The sequence below is a fragment of the Chinchilla lanigera genome, unplaced genomic scaffold, assembly GCF_000276665.1.
Source record: "Chinchilla lanigera isolate Chin_1 unplaced genomic scaffold, ChiLan1.0 scaffold00100, whole genome shotgun sequence".
Lineage (NCBI taxonomy): Eukaryota > Metazoa > Chordata > Mammalia > Rodentia > Chinchillidae > Chinchilla > Chinchilla lanigera.
The window spans coordinates 4,032,005-4,051,389 of NW_004955501.1; the positions used below are offsets into that span (position 1 = coordinate 4,032,005).

Sequence of the window (19,385 nt, forward strand, 5' to 3'; positions counted from 1 at the left end):
TGGGCTCCACAGACCAAAGCCAGTCCCTGCCCCTGCGCCAGCCTCTCTTCTGCTTGAGACTGGAGCAAGAGGCCGTCATCATAGTCCCTTTCATATCCTTGCAAACCAGGTTTAATACATCCATGGCAAAACCAGTGTATTGATCCAAATCAGTGTGACCCTGGAATCCACGCCTTTACTACACACCTCCCCAAAGGGAAATTCCCACAGTTACTTATTTTCAAAATATACCATACACTCTTAGTTCCCGGTACCGGAGAAAAACCAAAAAAAAACCCAAACAAACCATACAATCTTTATTTTAATAAGTACACAGCCGTTCATTTATGTCAGTAAGAGAAAGTACCACTTTATGACAATAAATATTCATATAAGAAAAAGTCTGGAAAGAGGTTTATTCTCACAAGTTATTGCTGGAAGAAGTCCTTCAAACAAACAGTGCAGTGAAAATGTCTAAGAAAAGTATCAGTTTTTCAGATTTCTTCACCACTGTTTTAGTAACATTATCTTTATAATTTTCTATGTTCACTTTTTAAAAGAGCTGCTCCTTCCAACGGCAGTAACGCTTCAGTGCTCCTTTCCCAGGCTGTGACTCCACAAGCGGCTACATCAGGGCTGTGAACTGTCTCACTGTCTTTTCACTCTCCCTCTTTAGTTCTTCAATGTGGGCATCCAGGCGCTCTAGAATATGATGAGACCTCAGCTCCTCCTCTTCCAGGAATCTGGTAGCTATCGAACCCAGGGGAGCTATGGGCACAGAGTACTAGGACAGAGACAAATTGTGCCGTGGGTAAGTAAGTAGACATTTACATCCCTAGGATAAACTATTCATGATATGTCCTAACTTGTAATATTAAAAGGTCATTTCCTCCAAAGACATAATTGTTTTCATCTTAATGACAAGAATAAAAGAAAAAAGTAAATAAATCCTATAAAAAGTAACATCTATTTCTCTTTCTGACTTAAATTGTATCAATATAACGTATGAAATAAATAAATTATTAGCTATTATTGGTCTGAAGGGATCTCAATTTATACTTATATGCCATTCTATTGCACAGAAGAGAATATAATTAATGCATATTATTTCAAATCTACTTTAAAATCTGAATGTTACTTTCACTTTTAAGCACTGGAAAATTTATCAATAACTGACACCAATTAAAATCAGTCCCCTAAAATTCTAGTCCACAGTTCTTTATTTGAAACTCTTGGTTTCAGAATTCACGCTTTAGGGATAACTTAGGAAAGGTGCTATATGTAGGCCATTGTCATTTGCAGTAGTTATACTCTAAAGAGTCTCCCTGAACACTGAATTAGTGAGCAGACTCATCACCCCACAGGAAACAGACACAACAGACACGTATATACACACACACATGCTTCACACAGACTATAATCCTAGATCTTAGAAACAACTCAGCCTGGGAGATTCCATACTCTATTTTACAACAGAGAAATGAGACTCGAAAGTGCTGCACAGCTCTCTTAAAGCCCCCACTAACAAGTTGGTGACTCCATTCTTTGCTGCCGTGTGTGTCCACACACAGGTGTGGAAGTGCCATGATAAAGTTTAGGGCACATCTGCACTTACACAATCCCTGGATAATGAGAATCTGCTGTATTCACTTGGTAGAGTCTGAGGTTACATCCCATAACCAAATACACTGGTGTTTCTGAAGCAAAATGGATGGATACTCCCATCCGGAAAAGAAAACCACATCAGTTCAAGTCAGGGAAGACTTTAGTTCCAAAAAATTCTTGTTGAGAACTTGGGGGGAAAAGTTTTTGGGGTTTTCTGGATTTCAGAATTACATACAAATTAAATAGGGACTTTAAAACTGAAAGAAAACGTTTCCTTGGACTGGTTGATACTGAAACTTCACCAAGTTTCAGTATCAAACTTCTAAGTTTCAGTATCAAACTTCACAAACTTCACAAAAAAATACTGAACTTTCACAAAGACAGTGCACGACCACAGCTGGTGACAAGGCCAGCATGGCACGGCACCCAAGCCCTGCTCCACACATCCTCAGATGCACTGCTTCCTCCACATCCACTCACTCCACCTGTCCCACTGACTCTAATGCGGAACCGGCCCTCTCTGCAAGAGATGGGAAGGGAGTTTTTATTTTTAATTAGGATTAAAGACAAATGAGTATCTGTAACATGTTATACTTGGGAACAAGGACATATTCTGGAAAATAATCTTGGCTGAATGTGTCCTTATAAGCAAAACTATGAGAATAATAAAGGGCACTTATGATAGAGAACCAGCAAGTAAAAGAAAAGAAAAATAAAAACACCTGCTTTATCCTTAAAGTAAGAAATAAGCCCAGAGAGCTCAGTGAATAGACCATCAGACTTTTAATCTGTGGGTCCAGGGTTCAAGTTCCTGTTCAGACACTTAGTTTTCACAACTCCTACGGAAACCAGTGTGGAAATTCCTCAAAAAACTAAAAATAGAAATTTCATTTGACCCAGTTATTGCCCTTCTAAATCCTTCTGAAAGGGGAAGACGTCAGATTACAGTAATGTGTGCATACTCATGTTTGTAGCAGCACAATTCATAACAACTAAAGTTTGTAAGCCATTTATATGCCCATCAACAGATGCATGGATAAAGAAAATGTATTCATACAGAATAGGATAAACTTAAGTCACTTTTAACAAAGTAGATGCACCTTGAAACCATGCTAATGAAACAAATCAGACACAGAAGGTTAAGTATCTCATTGTTTCTCTTATAAGAGAACCCCAACATATAAATATTTTAAAGAGTAAAATAAAAGACAGATTAAAGGAAACAGGTACACAGACACTTTAAAGACAGAGTGGGGATCTAGGGATGGAGGGAGAAGGGCATAAAGGGAAAAGGGAAGTAAAAAGGAGTAAGATGTGTTATGTACACACACTGAGTCTCCACAATGACTGTATTCACTGTCACAAACATGTACTAGTAAACAATAAAACTAATAAGCTAGAAAGATCAGAATGTTTCCATACCAAAGATATAAACTCTTCTTGGTCACTCATACCATCAGACATAGCGTCAGAAAAATTGGCATCATTTATGTCAAGCAGTGAAGGCAAAGAGTGAATCTGACCCAGAAAGTGAGAAGGCAAAGAGATGGTGGAGCTGCAAGAGCTGAGGTGAGGACTCAGGGGGCTGCAGACCCTGCAGGCAGGGCCTGTGCTATCCGGTGCTTGTCCTCTCGGAGAGTGGAGAACTGCTGTGCAGTGCTCAGTCTTTATCCCATCATGTCTGTGCTGGCCATGGGTTGGCCTGAATAGCAGGTTAGAAAACAAAACAAATGAAAAATTGCAGCAACTTGTCTCTTTCCAACAGAAATCTAGGATGTCACTTAAACACACACAATGAAGCTAAGCTGTAAGGCTCTATAATTTACAGAATGGAAACCCCATTCAGACCAGGTGATCCTTTATTTATGTGGATCCCCGATACCCAATCCCCACTGCCAGGCCCCTGTCCTCACCCACACCATACCAAGGAGGACAAGTAAACTACCAGAGTAACCCAGAGCAGCTGGCGCTAGGACAGGGGAGCGCCACGCACGTGAGCGGGTGGGAGTGGGCTGAGGGTGTCAGCACGGCTTTGGCAGGAAGACACAGAAGCCATACACTATGAACTGAAGCCATGTGGCTTTCCCTGGATGCTACACTAATAGCCTGTAATTAATGAACCAAAAGTACAATGGAGGCTTTTTTTAATAAAAGCCAAGTTTTCAATCAAATACTGTATCGTCAAATACAGGACAAGGACAGGTGTTGCGGAGGTGGACGCGCATGAAGGAGCACGGTGCAGCGAAGTGTCGCCGGCTCCCGCATGCAGAGCGCACACCACTGCTGCACTACTGTCCGTGTCACACAAACTCCTCTCCATTTTTAAACTGGACTGTAGCTTTACTTGCATGCAACACACTTCACAACTGAACAGAGCCCTTTGATGGTGTAATTTTTCTAAGTCCTAAATTATTAAAAAAAGTGAGAATTATATCGCAAAAACACATATTCAAAAGAAACTTTCAAGAAACTTTACTTAAACTCTGTATTCTTGAACTCAGTTGTTCTCCTGAGTGTAGGTTTAACACTGTCTTTTTTTTTGTACGTCTGTGTAGCGATCTCCAGCTGAGATTTGGTATCCATTAAATCTTTCTGTAGTTGCTGATTTTCAGACAATAATTTATTTAATTTCTTAGTATAATTCTCCTGAAGCTCTGCTAGTGAAATTTCTTTTGCCTAATAAAGAAAGAATACTAGAGTCACTTAATTTGTACAACAATACTTGTGATCTGTGATATTTCTGGCCGAAAAATTCCATTGCTTCAGTTGCAACTAATCAATCTATGGCTTTACTGTGATCAGAAAAAGTGAAAATTTTTGCCTTTAGTCCTCTTAAAACTAACAAAGACAACGGATTCTGCTTCTTAAGAGTAAATGGGACTGTTGGGCGTGGTGGTACAGGGCTGTAATCGTAGCACTCAGGATGCTGAGGCAAGAGGATCGCTGTGAGTTAGAAGCCATCCTGGGCTACATAATGAGTTCAAGTCCAGCCTGAACTGCGCAGAAACACTCTGTCTAAAAAGAAAGTCAATGGGAGTGGAAAGTAAGAGGTACAATGGGCCTCCCGGTGTGCCAGAAATATTCCCATAGCTGGCAGGATAGAACCAGGACAGAGGAAATGTGCAAGAAGCAGAAGCCAGGGAAAGAAAACAGCAGCCATGGTTCTTCTACAAGGAAAAGGCTGAACAGCCCCAGAGTACCTATAGGAAAAAGCAAGGGACCTAGTGAAAGGGAAGAAACTAAATTCTACAAAACAATTCTGGTTCTAAAAAAGAATTCTGTCTGACAGGGACAACTTTTAAAATTCTCTCAATTAAACATATTTATATAATTTTGGCATCTGCTCTTGTACCTAAAATTGAACATGATAAAGCAGGATTCAAGTTTATAGTGACATTTACCATCCTGGTCTGCTTTTAGTTCTATGATTATTAATTTTATTTTTCTTTAATTCTAGGTGCTTCTTGGTAAAACAGGGCCTTTTCCCCTCATAAATGCATTTTAATTAGCAAATTTATGGCGATCTTGAGAGTCTGATATTTAGCTTGGTCTTTTCTGTAAAAAAATGTTCTGAAAGTAAGCTGGTCAAGAGTGATCCGACAAACAAAACTACAGAAATAGAAACTTTAAACTGTCTCTGTTCTGGTAGTGATAGTGAGTTATAAAATCTTTCAAAAAGTTGTCAATGCAAGATAAAATCTCAGAAGAAAATTTGCAGGATATAACAGCTAAACTGCAAACAACTGTCAGTTTTTAAAATGTAAGTACTTTATTAGAGCTGCTGTTTTCATTAAAATAATTAGATAATTAAAATAGATATTTTTAACCCAAATATTCATTTGTAGAAATAATTCTGCCTTCCTAGGTGGTAAAATGCAAAGGGGCACTTTCTCATAATTATTTCTAAAGATGTGTTCAACATGTTCACAATGCATGTTACTCTGAAACCAGAGAAAGCTTAAGCTGCTGACAGGATCTTCACCAGCAGTTTGATGTCAGATATCATTAAAAATACTTTATCTTAAAAGGATAGCATTTGTCTTTTCCAGGAACCTGTCACAATTTTACAATTATTACTTTATTAATAATAATTACAGAGAAGTGAATCCGAGATAATAGAAAAACTGAGCAGTAAGAATAGGCCTGTTCAAAGAAAAACTCTATTACAGGGGGTGCTTCAGAGAAATCTGCTAAACAGCACCTCTAGTCATAACCTGGCTTAGTTCCCCTGTGAGGTCTGAACTTTTAAAAATCAACAGTAATCACTGAATGCAGTAAGTCTCTTAATCAAATATTGCCAAATCCCGCCAGGCGTGGTGGCACATGCCTATAATCCCAGCACTCGAGAGGCTGATGCAGGAGGATCTTTGCGAGTTCAAGACCAGCCTGGGCTACAAAGTGAGCTCAACGCCAGCCTGAGCTGCATAGCGAGACCATATCTCAGAAAGACAAAAAACAAAACAAAACAAAATATTGCCAAATCCCGAGTCCTCTGAGTATTCTGTGAGTGAAAACCAAAAAGCTTCTTGGATGCTTCATTTGGCTTTAGCAGGGGCACAGTCATTGCTGTCCATCTGCTCACACACCCATCTACCCCTTCATCTGTCCATCCGCCCACTTACACATCTACCTTACCCCTTAAACTATTTAGCTATTATTTCCTCTCATTTCTCCCATTTCTGTGGGATTGTGCTTTTAAAAACAATCTTTTCATTAAAGTATTACAGGGACTTGGGGAGGAAGCAAGACGAGATAAATGTTCTCATCTGCTATCCTAAATGACAGCATAATACTTCATAGTGCAGACAGCCACAAACTAGCCATTTAAACAAGCACCCTGTGTATCTCCAGACTTTGACTATGCCACACACACTTCCATGCCCTTTGTTGCATATCAGCTGCTATAGGAAAATTCTTTGGACACACAAACTGATAGGAACACTGATGAACAACTCAGCAATGACTCAAAATCAGAAATGTACCTATCTAGGAGTTGAAAGGCTATGTGTATATATATATATATTTTTCAGGGTAAAAGGCTATATAGATTTAGAAGATTGGTATCTATTGCTAAATTGTCCTCCTGAAGGGCCATATCAATGTATTTTCTCATTAACATGACACAAGAGAGCCTGTTTCCCTACATCTTTGCTAACAGCGGCTATATAATAATTTTTAAAAGTCACCATCAAACTAACTCCTAAGAGTATTTTTTATCCTTGATTATTAGAAAGGTTTAATAGCTTTCCTTGGTCACTTGGTATTTATAGTACTTCTATGAACGATCTATTTTGCCTCTTTTTCTACTGAATTACCTACTTCTTATTACCTCTGTAGGAAAATCCTATATATTGGTATTTTATATTAACCTTTTATCTGTTTACAGATTATTTTCTCCCTGTCTACTGATCTTTTTTATGGGGCCTTTCCCCATCCAGAAGTTTTACATTTTTATGTTGTAAAATCCCTTATGGCTTCATGGTACTTTGAGAATCTGCCTATCTGAAAGATTATTAAAATAGTTCCCCATTTTTCTGGTTGAAATAATGTATTCTTCTAGCCTTTACACTGTCTCCTATCTCAGCCTGCATGACTGTGAGATTAGAACTATCTGGAAGTAAACAGGAAACAGAATGTAATGATACACCTTTTTAGAGATAATACTCTCTGGAAGTACAGAAAAAAAGGATTTCTACAATCTCTGGATACCGTACTAACATGAAGAGAAGATGGGTCAGGACACACGCCTAACTCTGAAAACGGTAAGAGTCTGATAACAAAACAGTTCAGGGTATAACGCTGTTTACACCTCACTTTTAGCTGTCATGTTCTCTCTTGTTTTGGGGCTTATACGTATTTTTATCCTTCCTACTAAATTATTCTAATGTCTTAAAGCAAGAATCCTTTTATTTATACTTGTATTCATTATAGCACCAACTAAAATGTTTTGACATAAAAGACTCTAAAACATTTGATTCCATTAACTGCAACTTGAAATGTAAATGAAACTAAGTTATTTAAAAGATGACATACCTTATAATGAAGAGACATTGGAATGAAATTATAATATACCAATAACAAAGCCAGCATCTAACATTTATTGCACACTTACTAAATATCAGTACTACAGTAAGTTCTTTATATTTGTTTTCCCACTAAGTACACAGACTGTACAAGTATTTTATCATGAAAATAACATTAAACAATACCTTCCTATTAACAGAACAGAAAATTGTATTTTGCTTATTTCCATCCTTATTTTGATTTCATTTTACTTGAAAAAAATTTTTGCTGGGTATGGTGGTGCACACCTGTAATTCCAGCACTCAGGAGGCTGAGGCAGGAGGATCACCACAAGTTCAAGGCCTGCCTGGGCTACACAGTGAATTCAAGGGCAACCTGAACTACATAGTGAGACACCGTTGAGAAAACAGAGAACGTGAAAGAAAAGAAAGGAAGAGAAAGAGAAAGAGAGAAAGAAAGAAAGACAGAGAGAGAGAGAAAGGAAGGGAGATGGAGAGAGGGAGGGAGGAGGGAAGAAAGGAAGGAAGAAGGGAAGGAAATTTCCACAGAAGGTTCATTCCATCTACCTCATCTTTGTAATATCAATACTTACAACACGATTTTTAAAGCTTTCTGAATAGAATGACTTAAGTTTCCATGTATGTACCTCATTAAAACCCAACTCCAATTTCATCACCATTTCAGAAAGACGACCATTTTCTAATTTGAGTGATTCCAACTGATTCAAAATTTCCTGAGAAAATAAAAGCAAAAACAAATAAAATAAATCAAGTGCATCTTACAAAATTTTTCCACAGTAACCTCCATTAGGCTATTATACACATACGCACACACAAACACAAAAGCGCACACTTTCTAAAGGAACGTGTTCACGGGGCTACCAGGTGAGGTAACACGCATGCGCATAAACACTATTCCTCCATGACGAACCGGGCAAGGACGCAGAGGCCAAGCTTCTCGGCTCACCGTGAATCCCCAGCCACCCGCCTGTGTCAGCCTCCCCAACAGGGCTCCTGCTTCTAGCCCCCGGCGGGACTGCACCTCTTTCACGGAAGAGCTCCTTTTCAGCCCTCACTCTCCTCAGCGGCTTGACTTTCCTACTTGGGAAGACGTGGACATTTTTTGGCTTACTTCTTCCTCAGTAAAAGCTACCTGGTTAACTTCCTTGCTGCCACCTTTTATTTGAAAGTCTACTCCAGCATCTTTTTACCCTAAGTGGAAAGTACCCTAAATCTGCTTCAAGTCACTGCTCTATATACTCTGTGCCTTTTCATAATAATTACTACATTTCAGGGGTTTCAAATGCCAACTTCATGCAAGAACTCTTACAGATAAATGCCTAACCTTGATTATAACCTTGAAGTCCAAGCCTCCGGTGGCACTGACTGGTAGATGTTATCATGTAAGAGTCAAGCCTTTATCTCAAACCAAATGTGCCAAATGAATGTCCCCTTACCAGCTTCCTTACTATGTGTACCTTTCCTATAAATTCATCATTCTCACCCTAACTTACTCCCTGTCTTTTCTGTTTCATAACAAAGCATTACTTTCTGCTCTACTGCCTAACTTTAAGTCCTGAGTGACACTTTCCTTAACTCTACCTCATGCTCCCAGTCCAGTCAAACACAAAGCTCGATTTTACAAGCCAAGCATCTGTGGAACTCCGCATCCTTCTCCGGCCCTTGCTCACTGCAAAGCCGCCTTCGTGTTTCTACCCCAGCCTCTGAGCAAATTCTATGTGAGGCCACAGGTACTCTCTGCTGGCCCCAGGACTACACCAGAGCACCTCCCACAGCGAGGGGGCCCCGAGACCTAGCCCTGCTTTCCAGCCTCGTTATTTCCACTCAGCCCAAGTGCACGCCAGTTTCCATCATGGCCCACATCTCACTCTCCCAAGACCTCTGCATGTGCTTTTCCGCCTGACATACTGCTCCTCCCCACTCACCCAGTTCATCCTGTTCAGCCTTCAGGTCTTCTTCCTCTCAGAAACCACAGCCTCTGGGAGCCGTGGGATCCAGGGGTCTGGATGTGAGCTTCCTGGGTGTGCTCCTAGTGCCCCCCACAAGAGACAGAGCCACCCCATGTGTCTGCATCCCTCTCACCTCCCCGCCATGCCTCATTGGACCGCTTGCTGTGAAGCCCTCAGCCCAAAGCAGCTGCCTGATGAAAATGTGCTGCACTAAACATTTTGAAATTCCATACTAAAGTCAATCTTCAAAATCAAGCATCAAATAAAGTTTTTGTTGAAGCTTTACCTTATGCTCCACTGCTTTTTCTTCTGCCTTTTGCATCTCTGCTTTGAGTTGCTTTTCCATGTCCGAGGAAGAACATTTGGCAGAAGCAATGGTGATATCTCGCTGATGTAACTCCCGCGTCAGCTGGGAAATTTCCATCTTCATACCTTCCAGTGCAGAGCTGTAAGTCTGTTCAGCTTGTAAAATCTGTTCTTTCAACTACAAAGAGGCAGAGAGGAAAACATCAAAGAGGAAGTATTTACACAGAAACATATATTTTTTTGTTTTGTTTTGTTTTGTTTTTCTTCCGGTACCAGGAATCGAATTCACGACCTTGCGCTTGCCAGGCAGACACTTTTGCCACTGAGCTAAATCCCCAGCCCCACAGAAACATATATTGATTGTTAATAAAATGTTTATTTTACCTCAAGACATAAAATTTTTCCTAGATTAAATCTGCAGGAAACTAGCAATTTAGCAAGTTGCATGCCTATGTTGAAGGAGGTCATATTCATAATCATTTACAAGCTCTCAAAAGAGGTAGGTGAAGATCAGTTTCAAAGTGCACACGCACGTTAAGAGCGCAGCACTTGTGACCTTCCTTTTTCTTAGCTGCAAATCTTAAAAATTGTGCTTATATGGTTTTCTGGCCCACAGAATATAATAAATAATAAACAGACAAGGGGAAAGGGCTGGGCTGTAGCTCTATCACAGAGCACTTACCTGGCACCCATGAAGGCCTAGGTTAAGTCCCCAGAGCCACAAAAGAAACAACAGATCAGGACAGGATAGGGAAGAGGAGGGGAAGGGAAGGGACAGGGATGGACAGGAAGAAGGGAAAGGGAGTGGGGGGTGGGAGGTAAGGGAAAAGACAAGAGAAAGAAAATGTAATCTCGGAGTAAAAGATAAATAATCTCGAAGAAGTAATACAAGAATACAAGTACAGGTACAACAGCCAGGGCTTGTTAATGTAGAGGTATATAATTCTGCAGAAGAAAGTAAATTTTTATATACATGTTTAGCCTGTAAGAAAATATTAAATGATAGCTGATATAATATCTTTCTGCAAGAAAAAAATTACAAATCGTTTGGAATCTTTTTCAGTAAGACCTGTTTAAAATACAGTTTCAGAGTTCAAAGTAGGCAGGCTTCATTATCTTGAAAATAATTATATGGCATCCCTGAGGATACTAAAGAAGCAGGCACTTTCCCAAGCACTGTCCGTGTGCTTTTCCACTCCTGAATATCAAGTGTTCTTTGAGCCACATATTTCTCTCAGGAAAACAACCCTATACTCTCCCAACCTGTGCCTCAGTGCATAAATACACCTGACTTCGTGACCGACCGCATGCAGATTTTTACCTTCTTAATCTCTGCCCTGTACTCATTGTTATGTCCTTCCATCTTCTTCAGTTCTTCGTATCTTTCCATTAGCTCCTGGCTCAGCTGTTTACATGTTGCACTCACAGACTCTAAGCTGTATGACAAAAAAAAAATCACCTAGTTAAAATACAACGCAGTCCCCAAAACTCACTAGTTGGATTATCTACTTTACCTTCTTGACGTCCAAGATGCATGCTACTAATATCTTAAACACCATGTCACACCTGGAATTAAAACTCACTTCCATTCTCCTGATCATGAGAGGGAGCTAAATCTAACTCAAGCCTTTGACAACACTTCTGACTTTTGTATTTACCTATATTCTTTCCTTCTGCTTAAAATTAAACTAGTTACAAAATTCTAAAGATAACAGCAACATAGCCAGTTTTTACTTGCTAGTTGTACTAGAGAAAATTATCATAGAGCTGCCATCATAATCTTAGCCTCTGTTATGTCTGATCGCACAATTCGATCCTATAAAGAGAATAACCTTTGCAGTTTCCACTCATCACCCTTACTCAAGAATCAACCCCTCATCAGACAGAAGAACCACAAAGGCACCACACTTCTCTTACCTCACAGCCCATTTCTACTAGATGATCTTCCTGCAGCTACTCAGCTGGCTGACTACACCATCTTCCATGTGCCATTTGCTATGCTGGCTTCTCGTCTCTTCATGTATCACCACCTCGACCACAAAGCACCTCTTTCTCCTCCCACCTGGCACTGGTGGTCAATACCCTCTCCACACCTTATCTCAAGAATCGGATCAGAGTTTACCTGACAAAACCACCCAGCCCTCACTCTCCTAACCATGTTAAATACAATTTTTTTTCAGCTCTTATAGCTAAAATGTAAAAAATGTTTTAAATTTGCTGGTTTAAATTCCTCTCAGCTCTTTACTGTGCATATTTTCTCTCTCAAAGTACAAAGTCTATGACTAAGAGAACATCTTTCATTTCTTATCTCCACCCAAACTTAGTTTTCACCCCCCAACCCCTACGGCACATGGCTCTAGCCTACTCCACAAAGGCTTCATACTCACTCAAATTGTTTCTCCAACATCCCAAACTTACCACATAAGCGCTCTCTCAAAAATATCATTTTTGCAATACAATGACATACAAACCACTGATTAAAGTCCCTTGCTTCCTTATTTAGGAAATATTTTCTTCAAAGAAAACAACACAAATAAACTATTTAAAACAATTCCTTAATAAAAAAGTAAAGCAATTCCTTTTTCTACTTCTTTTTTGAAAAATGTTTAAGCTATCATTTTATTATTGAACACTGGTCTTTACATCCATTTATTCCAATTGTACCAAGTTCTAAAAATCCTAGAATGTTCATTTATTTAGTACTTAGTACGTGACTACAATGTGCCAAACACTGAGGTCAGAGAGAAGAAAAAGCACAGCCATCTTTTCCTAAATATGGATGAGAAGATCAGGGCTTAAAGAGACTCAGGGGTCAAGGTAATGCTAAAGATCAGCAACCGCACAAAAGGCTTCAGAACCTCATGACAGAACAGTAAGATACATGGACATTTGAAGATTCCTGAAGAACCAACCAATAAAAATATCTATGATAAATTGTAAATTTTAGTTCTAATACCAAAAATAGTAAGGTTTATTTTATTCAACCTAAAGTATTCATATATACCTCAATAATTATAACAAAGAATACACTAAATATTCCAAGTATTCAAAAAGTGTGTGGCACGTATGCTTAAGAGGCAAAAATACTTACTGATTTCCAGAAACAAAAATAAAAATAAAAACAACAACAAAAGTATTACTTAAAGACAACCTGACTAGGCATGGTGGCACACACCTGTAATCCCAGTACTCTGGGAGGCTGAAGCAAGAGGACTGCAAATTTGAGCCCAGCCTGCTCAACTCAGTGACTTAGCAAGACTATGTTTCAAAATAAAAAATAAAGAAAGGGTTGGAGATATAGCTCAGTGCAAAAGCCTTGGCTTCAATTCCCTAGTACCCACCCCTAAAAAAAGATAACATAAAGAAGAATAAAATGAGCTAGGTGTGATAGCACACACCTATAGGCCCAGGTACTTGGGAAGCTGAAGTGGGCGGATTACCTGAGCTCACAAGTTCGAGACCCATCTGAGCAACACGGCAAGACCAGTCTCAAAAGGAAAAATAAAACAAGAAGTATAAAATGGTAATTTTTTATTATCCTCTGTTTGCCTAAAAGCTAACAGTCTGTGTACTTTTCATCTTTTACATACAAAAAAATTAGTGTACAAATGATCAAGATTAATGTGTATAAAACAAAATGTCAAACCCTTCCCAGTCAACAAGTTTAGAAGTATGACAAATGAAAGAATTTCGTAAGTATGACAATGGTAAGAGCTGGCTGGATTAGAATATGGTCCAGGTTAGAATTCAGTTAACATCCAAGGAAATCTCAACAACACTGCCGAACAGAAAGAAGGAGCAGTGCACATAAACCGGGACCTTTCCAAGAACAGTGTCAGCAAGGTGGTAGAAGGAAGCCAAAATGAAGGGGTTCTACACAGGAAAAGGGCTCAGTATGGTGGCACACACCTGTAATCCCAGCGCTAGGGAGGCTGGGGCAGGAGGATCACCACGAGTGCAAGGCCCACCTGGGCTACATAAGGGAGCTAAAGATCAACCTATACTCCATAGTCAGACCTTGTCTCCAAAACAAAACAAAACAAAGAAGCAAATGAAAATAAAAAACAAACAGAAAAAAGGTGAAGGAGACAACATGAGCACAGACAACACTTTTCAAGAATTTGATTTGGGAGGAAAGTAGAGAAATGCAGAAGTCACTTGATGGAGATATAGGATTAAAGGAGAGTTTTAATTTTTTTTCCACAAAGGAGACATTAGAGCACATTTTATATCAGGGGGAATGATTCAGCAGAGAGGCAGAACTTCGCGATACTCTGTGATGTAGAAGATGAGGGAAAAGCTGCAGGAACAGGACATACAGGACGGGTAAGTCTTAGCACAGAGGTACACCGGCCGGTGCGTTTGCACTGACAGACCAATGGGCACAGACGCAGGCAGACTGGCGGATTTGGTAGCAGAAAGATTAGCAAGTTCTCTTTTAACTGTTTTTGTTTTCTCGTGAAATAAGAAGATCATTTGTGGATGCTAGAAAAAGATTATTTTTCAGAAGACTACTAGTTTACTATATCAATGTGATGGCCAAAAATTCGGAACGAGAGGTTTATGAAATATGTATATAATTATCTACCTGCCTTCTAGACGCGTCACCTCTGCTTGCAGGAGTTCTTCACTTGTGTGGGTAAAATCCAACTGGGAAAGCACACTGTCTAAGTGCCCTTGCCCTTGAGAGGTGATCCTCCTTTCAGCCTGTGAGTCCTCCGGTGGTCTATAAAAGGATACGAGATGATTATTACAGGACATTTACTTTGCAAACAAAAGCAATGCATGAATAGGCAGTCTATTTCCCATTCCAACTGTCTAGAGTAAGATCTTTGGTACTCTATTTTCTCTCCTGCTTTACTAAAAGCACTGGGAGAGAAGAGTCAAGGTTTTTCCCAAATAGGTCAGCAGTAATTTTTTCCTTCCTTCACTAGGATTAGCATATTTTGCAAGGGAAAAGGCAAATCAGTTTGTTGACAATACCCTGTGCCATAAGCTAATAGTTTTCTCAAGTTTCGGGCTGGGGATGTAGGTCAGTGGCACAGCACCTGCCTGGCAAGTGCAAGGTCCTGAGTTCGATTCCTGGTACCAAAAAAAAAGAAAGAAAGAAAGAAACCGAAGTTTCAAGGGAGATCTGGCAAGAATAAAAGTGCACCAGATGTAAATCAAACACAAGGAGCATGGCTCACACTTACTTTCCACTACAAACCTCTCAACACAGTAACTGATACATAAAAATTAGTTTTAGCCAGGCCTGGTGGTGCACGCTTGTAATCCCAGCACTCAGGAGGCTAAGGCAGGTTTGAGACCAACCTGGGCTACAGAATGAGCTCAAGGCCAGCCTGAACTGCATAGTGAGACCCTGTCTCAAAAAGACAAACAAAACAAAACAAAACAGTTTTATGAGGGATTTTAAAAGAGCTAGCTCACTAGATGGCTGTTAGTAATGACAAGCAGTACTAAACTACTCTATCGAGGAAGAGAGGCTTTTCAGGAGTTATGCACACAATTCCCTTCACATCTCTAGTTTCACCAAGAGGGTAATCTAACAATTCCTAATTTTCTAAATATCAAAATCTTTGCTAGAAACCCAAAATAAAGGGGCAAAAACTAACCACACAAAACTTTTTAACATATAAAAATCTAACTCACAAATTAAAATACAGTAAGAAAATCCACAGTAGTATCAAACATAAAATTGTGAATATGCACTATTAAAACTGCTATTTAATGTTAAACCACCAAGTGGGTAAGATAAATAATATTTAAGATTAAATACACCTTATGTCATCTACTAGGTGTTGGGTGTTGGTTCCTTTTGTTTGTAACTTCTTTTGCATTTTTGCCTCTCGGATAAAATTTTCATGAGACTGAAGATTTGCTTTCAATTCTTTCTTTTCTTCCTGCAGAGTCTGCAAAACACTCAGAGAAAAGTCAGATATTATTAAAAGTTTCCTTCAATTTTCTTTTCTTCCAGCAGAGCCTGTGAAATACTCTGAAAAAAAGTCAGAGTATTACAAATTTTCTAGCTCATAAAAAAAGGAAGCCAGGGACTCTGACTGTAAGTTATATGACAGGCACAATATTAATACAGCTATCAACAGCTAAACTGTTAGCTACAGAATAGAGAAGACACCATAGATTTTTGGAACCTAGTTCTAGGTTAAGTATTATCTCTTAAAATACACATTTCTCCAATTCTAATAATTTTAAAACACACCTTCCAATTCACAATATCTATTGTACATTTTGGATCTTATTTACTCTTTCAGTTTCTCACACTAGTGAGATAATGTGATGTTTACACGTGAGTCTGATTTACTTCCCTTATAAGTGTGGTCTCAATTTGCATCCATTTACCTATAAAAGTCTCCAGTTACTAATCTGTTTGAAACTCTGTTGTATTATTATTTTTTTCCCTTTAAAATAAAAAATAAACTGAAAGTCCATATACAATAGAAAATATAAAACAAACACCCTACAATACACAAATCTAAGAGTATATGTGATGAGCAATTCCATAAAATGTGTTTAAAATTCATTTTCTTTTCAGTACCTACAACACCAGTCAGTATGTGTATATTTAAAATGAACCATATAATTGTTCTAATTTAAAAAAAGCACACCTCCAACAGTTTTTCAGATTCCCTCAATTTTTCCTCTTTTTGCCGCTGCTCCTGCAGAATAGACATATTGGTTCCAATCAAGTCATTGACTCTCATGTTAAGACGCTCTATTTCCAACTCATTGGCACAGATGGTGTCCTTCGCCCGCTCAAGCTTACTGCTCAGGTGCTGGATTTCTGACTGACTGGACAGCTCCACAGACTCTAATTTCTGCTTCCGGTTGGAGAGTTGAGCCTAGAAACACAGAGGTTAACAATAGTTAGAAAGGGAAATAATAAAAGAATGATTAATGAATAAGGAAGACTTGAATTTAACTTCTGTAAAAGTGTAGAGCGTTAACTCACTAAAAAATATAGTAAGCACCTCAAGAAAGGACAAGAAAGAACTGAGAAAGAGAAGAGACGCTGCTCCCCTGCTAAAGAGACAGGTCCTTTATTCTATCTACTTATCACACCGGAAATAGGAGACATAATATACTATTCTAATGTAAGTCCAGAAACTAAAATTTAACAAATCACCAAGCTTCTTAAATTTGTAGTTCAAATTTCCACTCTCTCTCCAACTGTATGGCATGTGGTTATTTTGCTGTAACATTTTTTCTGATACATTACCAATACCCATATTCAGGTTATTCAAACTGACCACAAAATTCTATTTAAATGTGGAGAGGTGGAAGGATTATAGAATTTCAGGACAGAACAGGTTCTATCATCAGTCTGTGGACATTTTCTGAGCTAAAAAATGTAACCAAATATAGCATATCTCAAATTAAGTTTCTTCCAGTAACATTTTCTCCTGAGGTACATATAAATACTACTACTTCAGTAACTGCGTCATTCACCTGTAGTGTATTTAATAACCTAACCTTTGGGCTCTGTATTTTAACCAATCTGGTTTGGCTCTCAACTTTCTAGCTCTCACAGGTTTGAAGTTTGTTGTTTTTGTTTTGCAACAGGGTCTCACTATCTAGTTCAAATTGGCCTTGAACTCATTGTTTAGCCAGGCTGGCCTCAAAATTTGACGTCTGAGTGCTGGGATCACAGGTACGCATGCACCACCATGCCCAACTTAGTTTTTACAAGTTTTAATTTCATCCAGACTGATTCTTCAGCACACTGTAGATGGACATAAATCAGTTGTTGAGGTAAAGTTCCCTTATTTTGATTATGTCTCAAATACCTGGCATAAAGGACTTTAAATATTTCTAAAGGTAAAGAAAGATGTTTACTTTATTTTAGAAATAAAAGAGGAAATGTCTCTGAGCAATTGGTACAGATATAAAGATTTTATTATATATGGCATGGGGACAAAATCTTACTTTGGTGACAAAAAGTGGACGCTTAAAATGCCTGTAAGTCAGAGAAAGGGTGGGAGGACAGAGGCAGAGATGTAGACAGATAATATTTGTATAAAATCTGGATCAAAATAAATTCTAAATCCAGTGTAAAGAGGCAAAAACTCTTTACTAGACCCTTACAATAGTGCGAGAGAAGAGCCAGCATAGGCTTACAGTCACGAGAATAACCGCTATGCGTGCACTTATTTCCAAACTTTTAAATGTAATATAAACTTTTTTCGAAGAGGAACTCTTATACAAAAGCCTATGCAGAATGAATAAATGCAGAACGTGGGTGAGCCTGGGAGGGAGAAAGTGTTGGGAATCCAGCTTGCTAAAACCCTCCCCGTCCCTACCTTAGCTTGTCCAGCTGCCTTGCAGTTTGGAAAATACAGCTAGAAAACCACTGTACAACGGACACTCAGGGTGAAAGACAACACAGATGCAAAAACTCTTACCACTGTAATAGCCATACAACACTACTGAGTTCAAACTGGTGATCTGACAGTCAATAATGCTTAAGTTATAGCTACAGTTTAATTAAGCTATAGTATGGCCAGGTAGTCTAGCTTTGCTACTCAAAAATTAACCAACTTCTCAGTTTCAAAGACTCAATACAGCCTTTAATATAGCAGTCATGCAAAAAGTGTTCTGAGTATATAATCATCTTAAATACAAAATTTAAACTTTCATTAACTAAAATTAATACACTAAATCTACAATATCCAACACGACAGTCACTGCCACACAGGGCTGCTGAGCACCTAAATGGAGGCTGGTCTCAACTAAGATGTGATCTAAGTCTTAAAATACATGGTGTATTTCAAAGACTCAGTTAAAAAATTTTTTTAATATTGTAATATTTTTTACATCTGGGTTAGATACATTACTAAAATTAATTTCAACTTTTTACTTTTTAAATGTGATTTCTAGAAAATTTTATATTACATTACTACTAATATTACACTAATCTCAAGAATACCTCTTCTAATGTTAAGAAAGTCAAAATTAACATAATCCACTTACAAAAGTGATCATTTTTCTTAAGTATCTGGCATAAGAGTTGTTTTAAGAGTAATATATTTTTAAATCTTGTTTTTTGGTTTTTTTTTTTTCACTAAGAACTGCTACTAATTTTTTGAACCAGAAACTTCTTGGTAATCTAACATTTAGCATTCTAACTGTTCTGTTTAAGTAGACAGAGTTATTTAGGCTGGGTATTGTGCCACACGTCTGTAATCCTGGCACTTTTGAGGCTGAGGCAGATGGATCACTATGAATTCAAGGCCAGCCTACACTACAGAGTGAGTTCAAGGCCAGCCTGAACTACATAGTGAGACCCTGTCTCCAAAAAGAAAAAAAGAGAGAGTGATTTAAAAAATACAAATCTCAAAAAAGTAAAGAAACCATCCGGAAGGCAATGCACATTGAGGAGATGAAAGAAAAACCACATTACCAGCTGGAGGCCTGCCTTCATACCAGGATCTGCCTTCATACCTTGGCAAACAAATCCTTGTTGCTTCCTGTCATATTCCCCTTA

General features: G+C 38.6%; 1 protein-coding gene across 8 annotated transcripts in view; it reads right to left on the bottom strand.

The window, feature by feature from the left end:
- Positions 1 to 276: 276 nt before the first annotated feature.
- The window catches only part of Cep63 (centrosomal protein 63kDa), a 63,710-nt gene continuing 44,601 nt past the window's right edge, over positions 277 to 19,385 (bottom strand). For 3 of the 8 annotated variants that reach the window (XM_013505785.1, XM_013505783.1, XM_013505782.1), the window contains 9 exons: positions 16,510 to 16,743; positions 15,665 to 15,795; positions 14,472 to 14,609; positions 11,205 to 11,319; positions 9,864 to 10,061; positions 8,201 to 8,341; positions 4,061 to 4,260; positions 3,007 to 3,286; positions 277 to 763 (listed from right to left, as the gene is read on the bottom strand). In XM_013505785.1, the coding sequence (XP_013361239.1) occupies positions 605 to 763; positions 3,007 to 3,286; positions 4,061 to 4,260; positions 8,201 to 8,341; positions 9,864 to 10,061; positions 11,205 to 11,319; positions 14,472 to 14,609; positions 15,665 to 15,795; positions 16,510 to 16,743 (1,596 nt within the window). In that variant the 3' untranslated portion in view covers positions 277 to 604. The remainder of the gene's footprint in view (positions 764 to 3,006; positions 3,287 to 4,060; positions 4,261 to 8,200; positions 8,342 to 9,863; positions 10,062 to 11,204; positions 11,320 to 14,471; positions 14,610 to 15,664; positions 15,796 to 16,509; positions 16,744 to 19,385) is intronic. The other 5 variants (XM_005406795.2, XM_005406794.2, XM_005406798.2 and 2 more) reach the window with 3 other exon arrangements.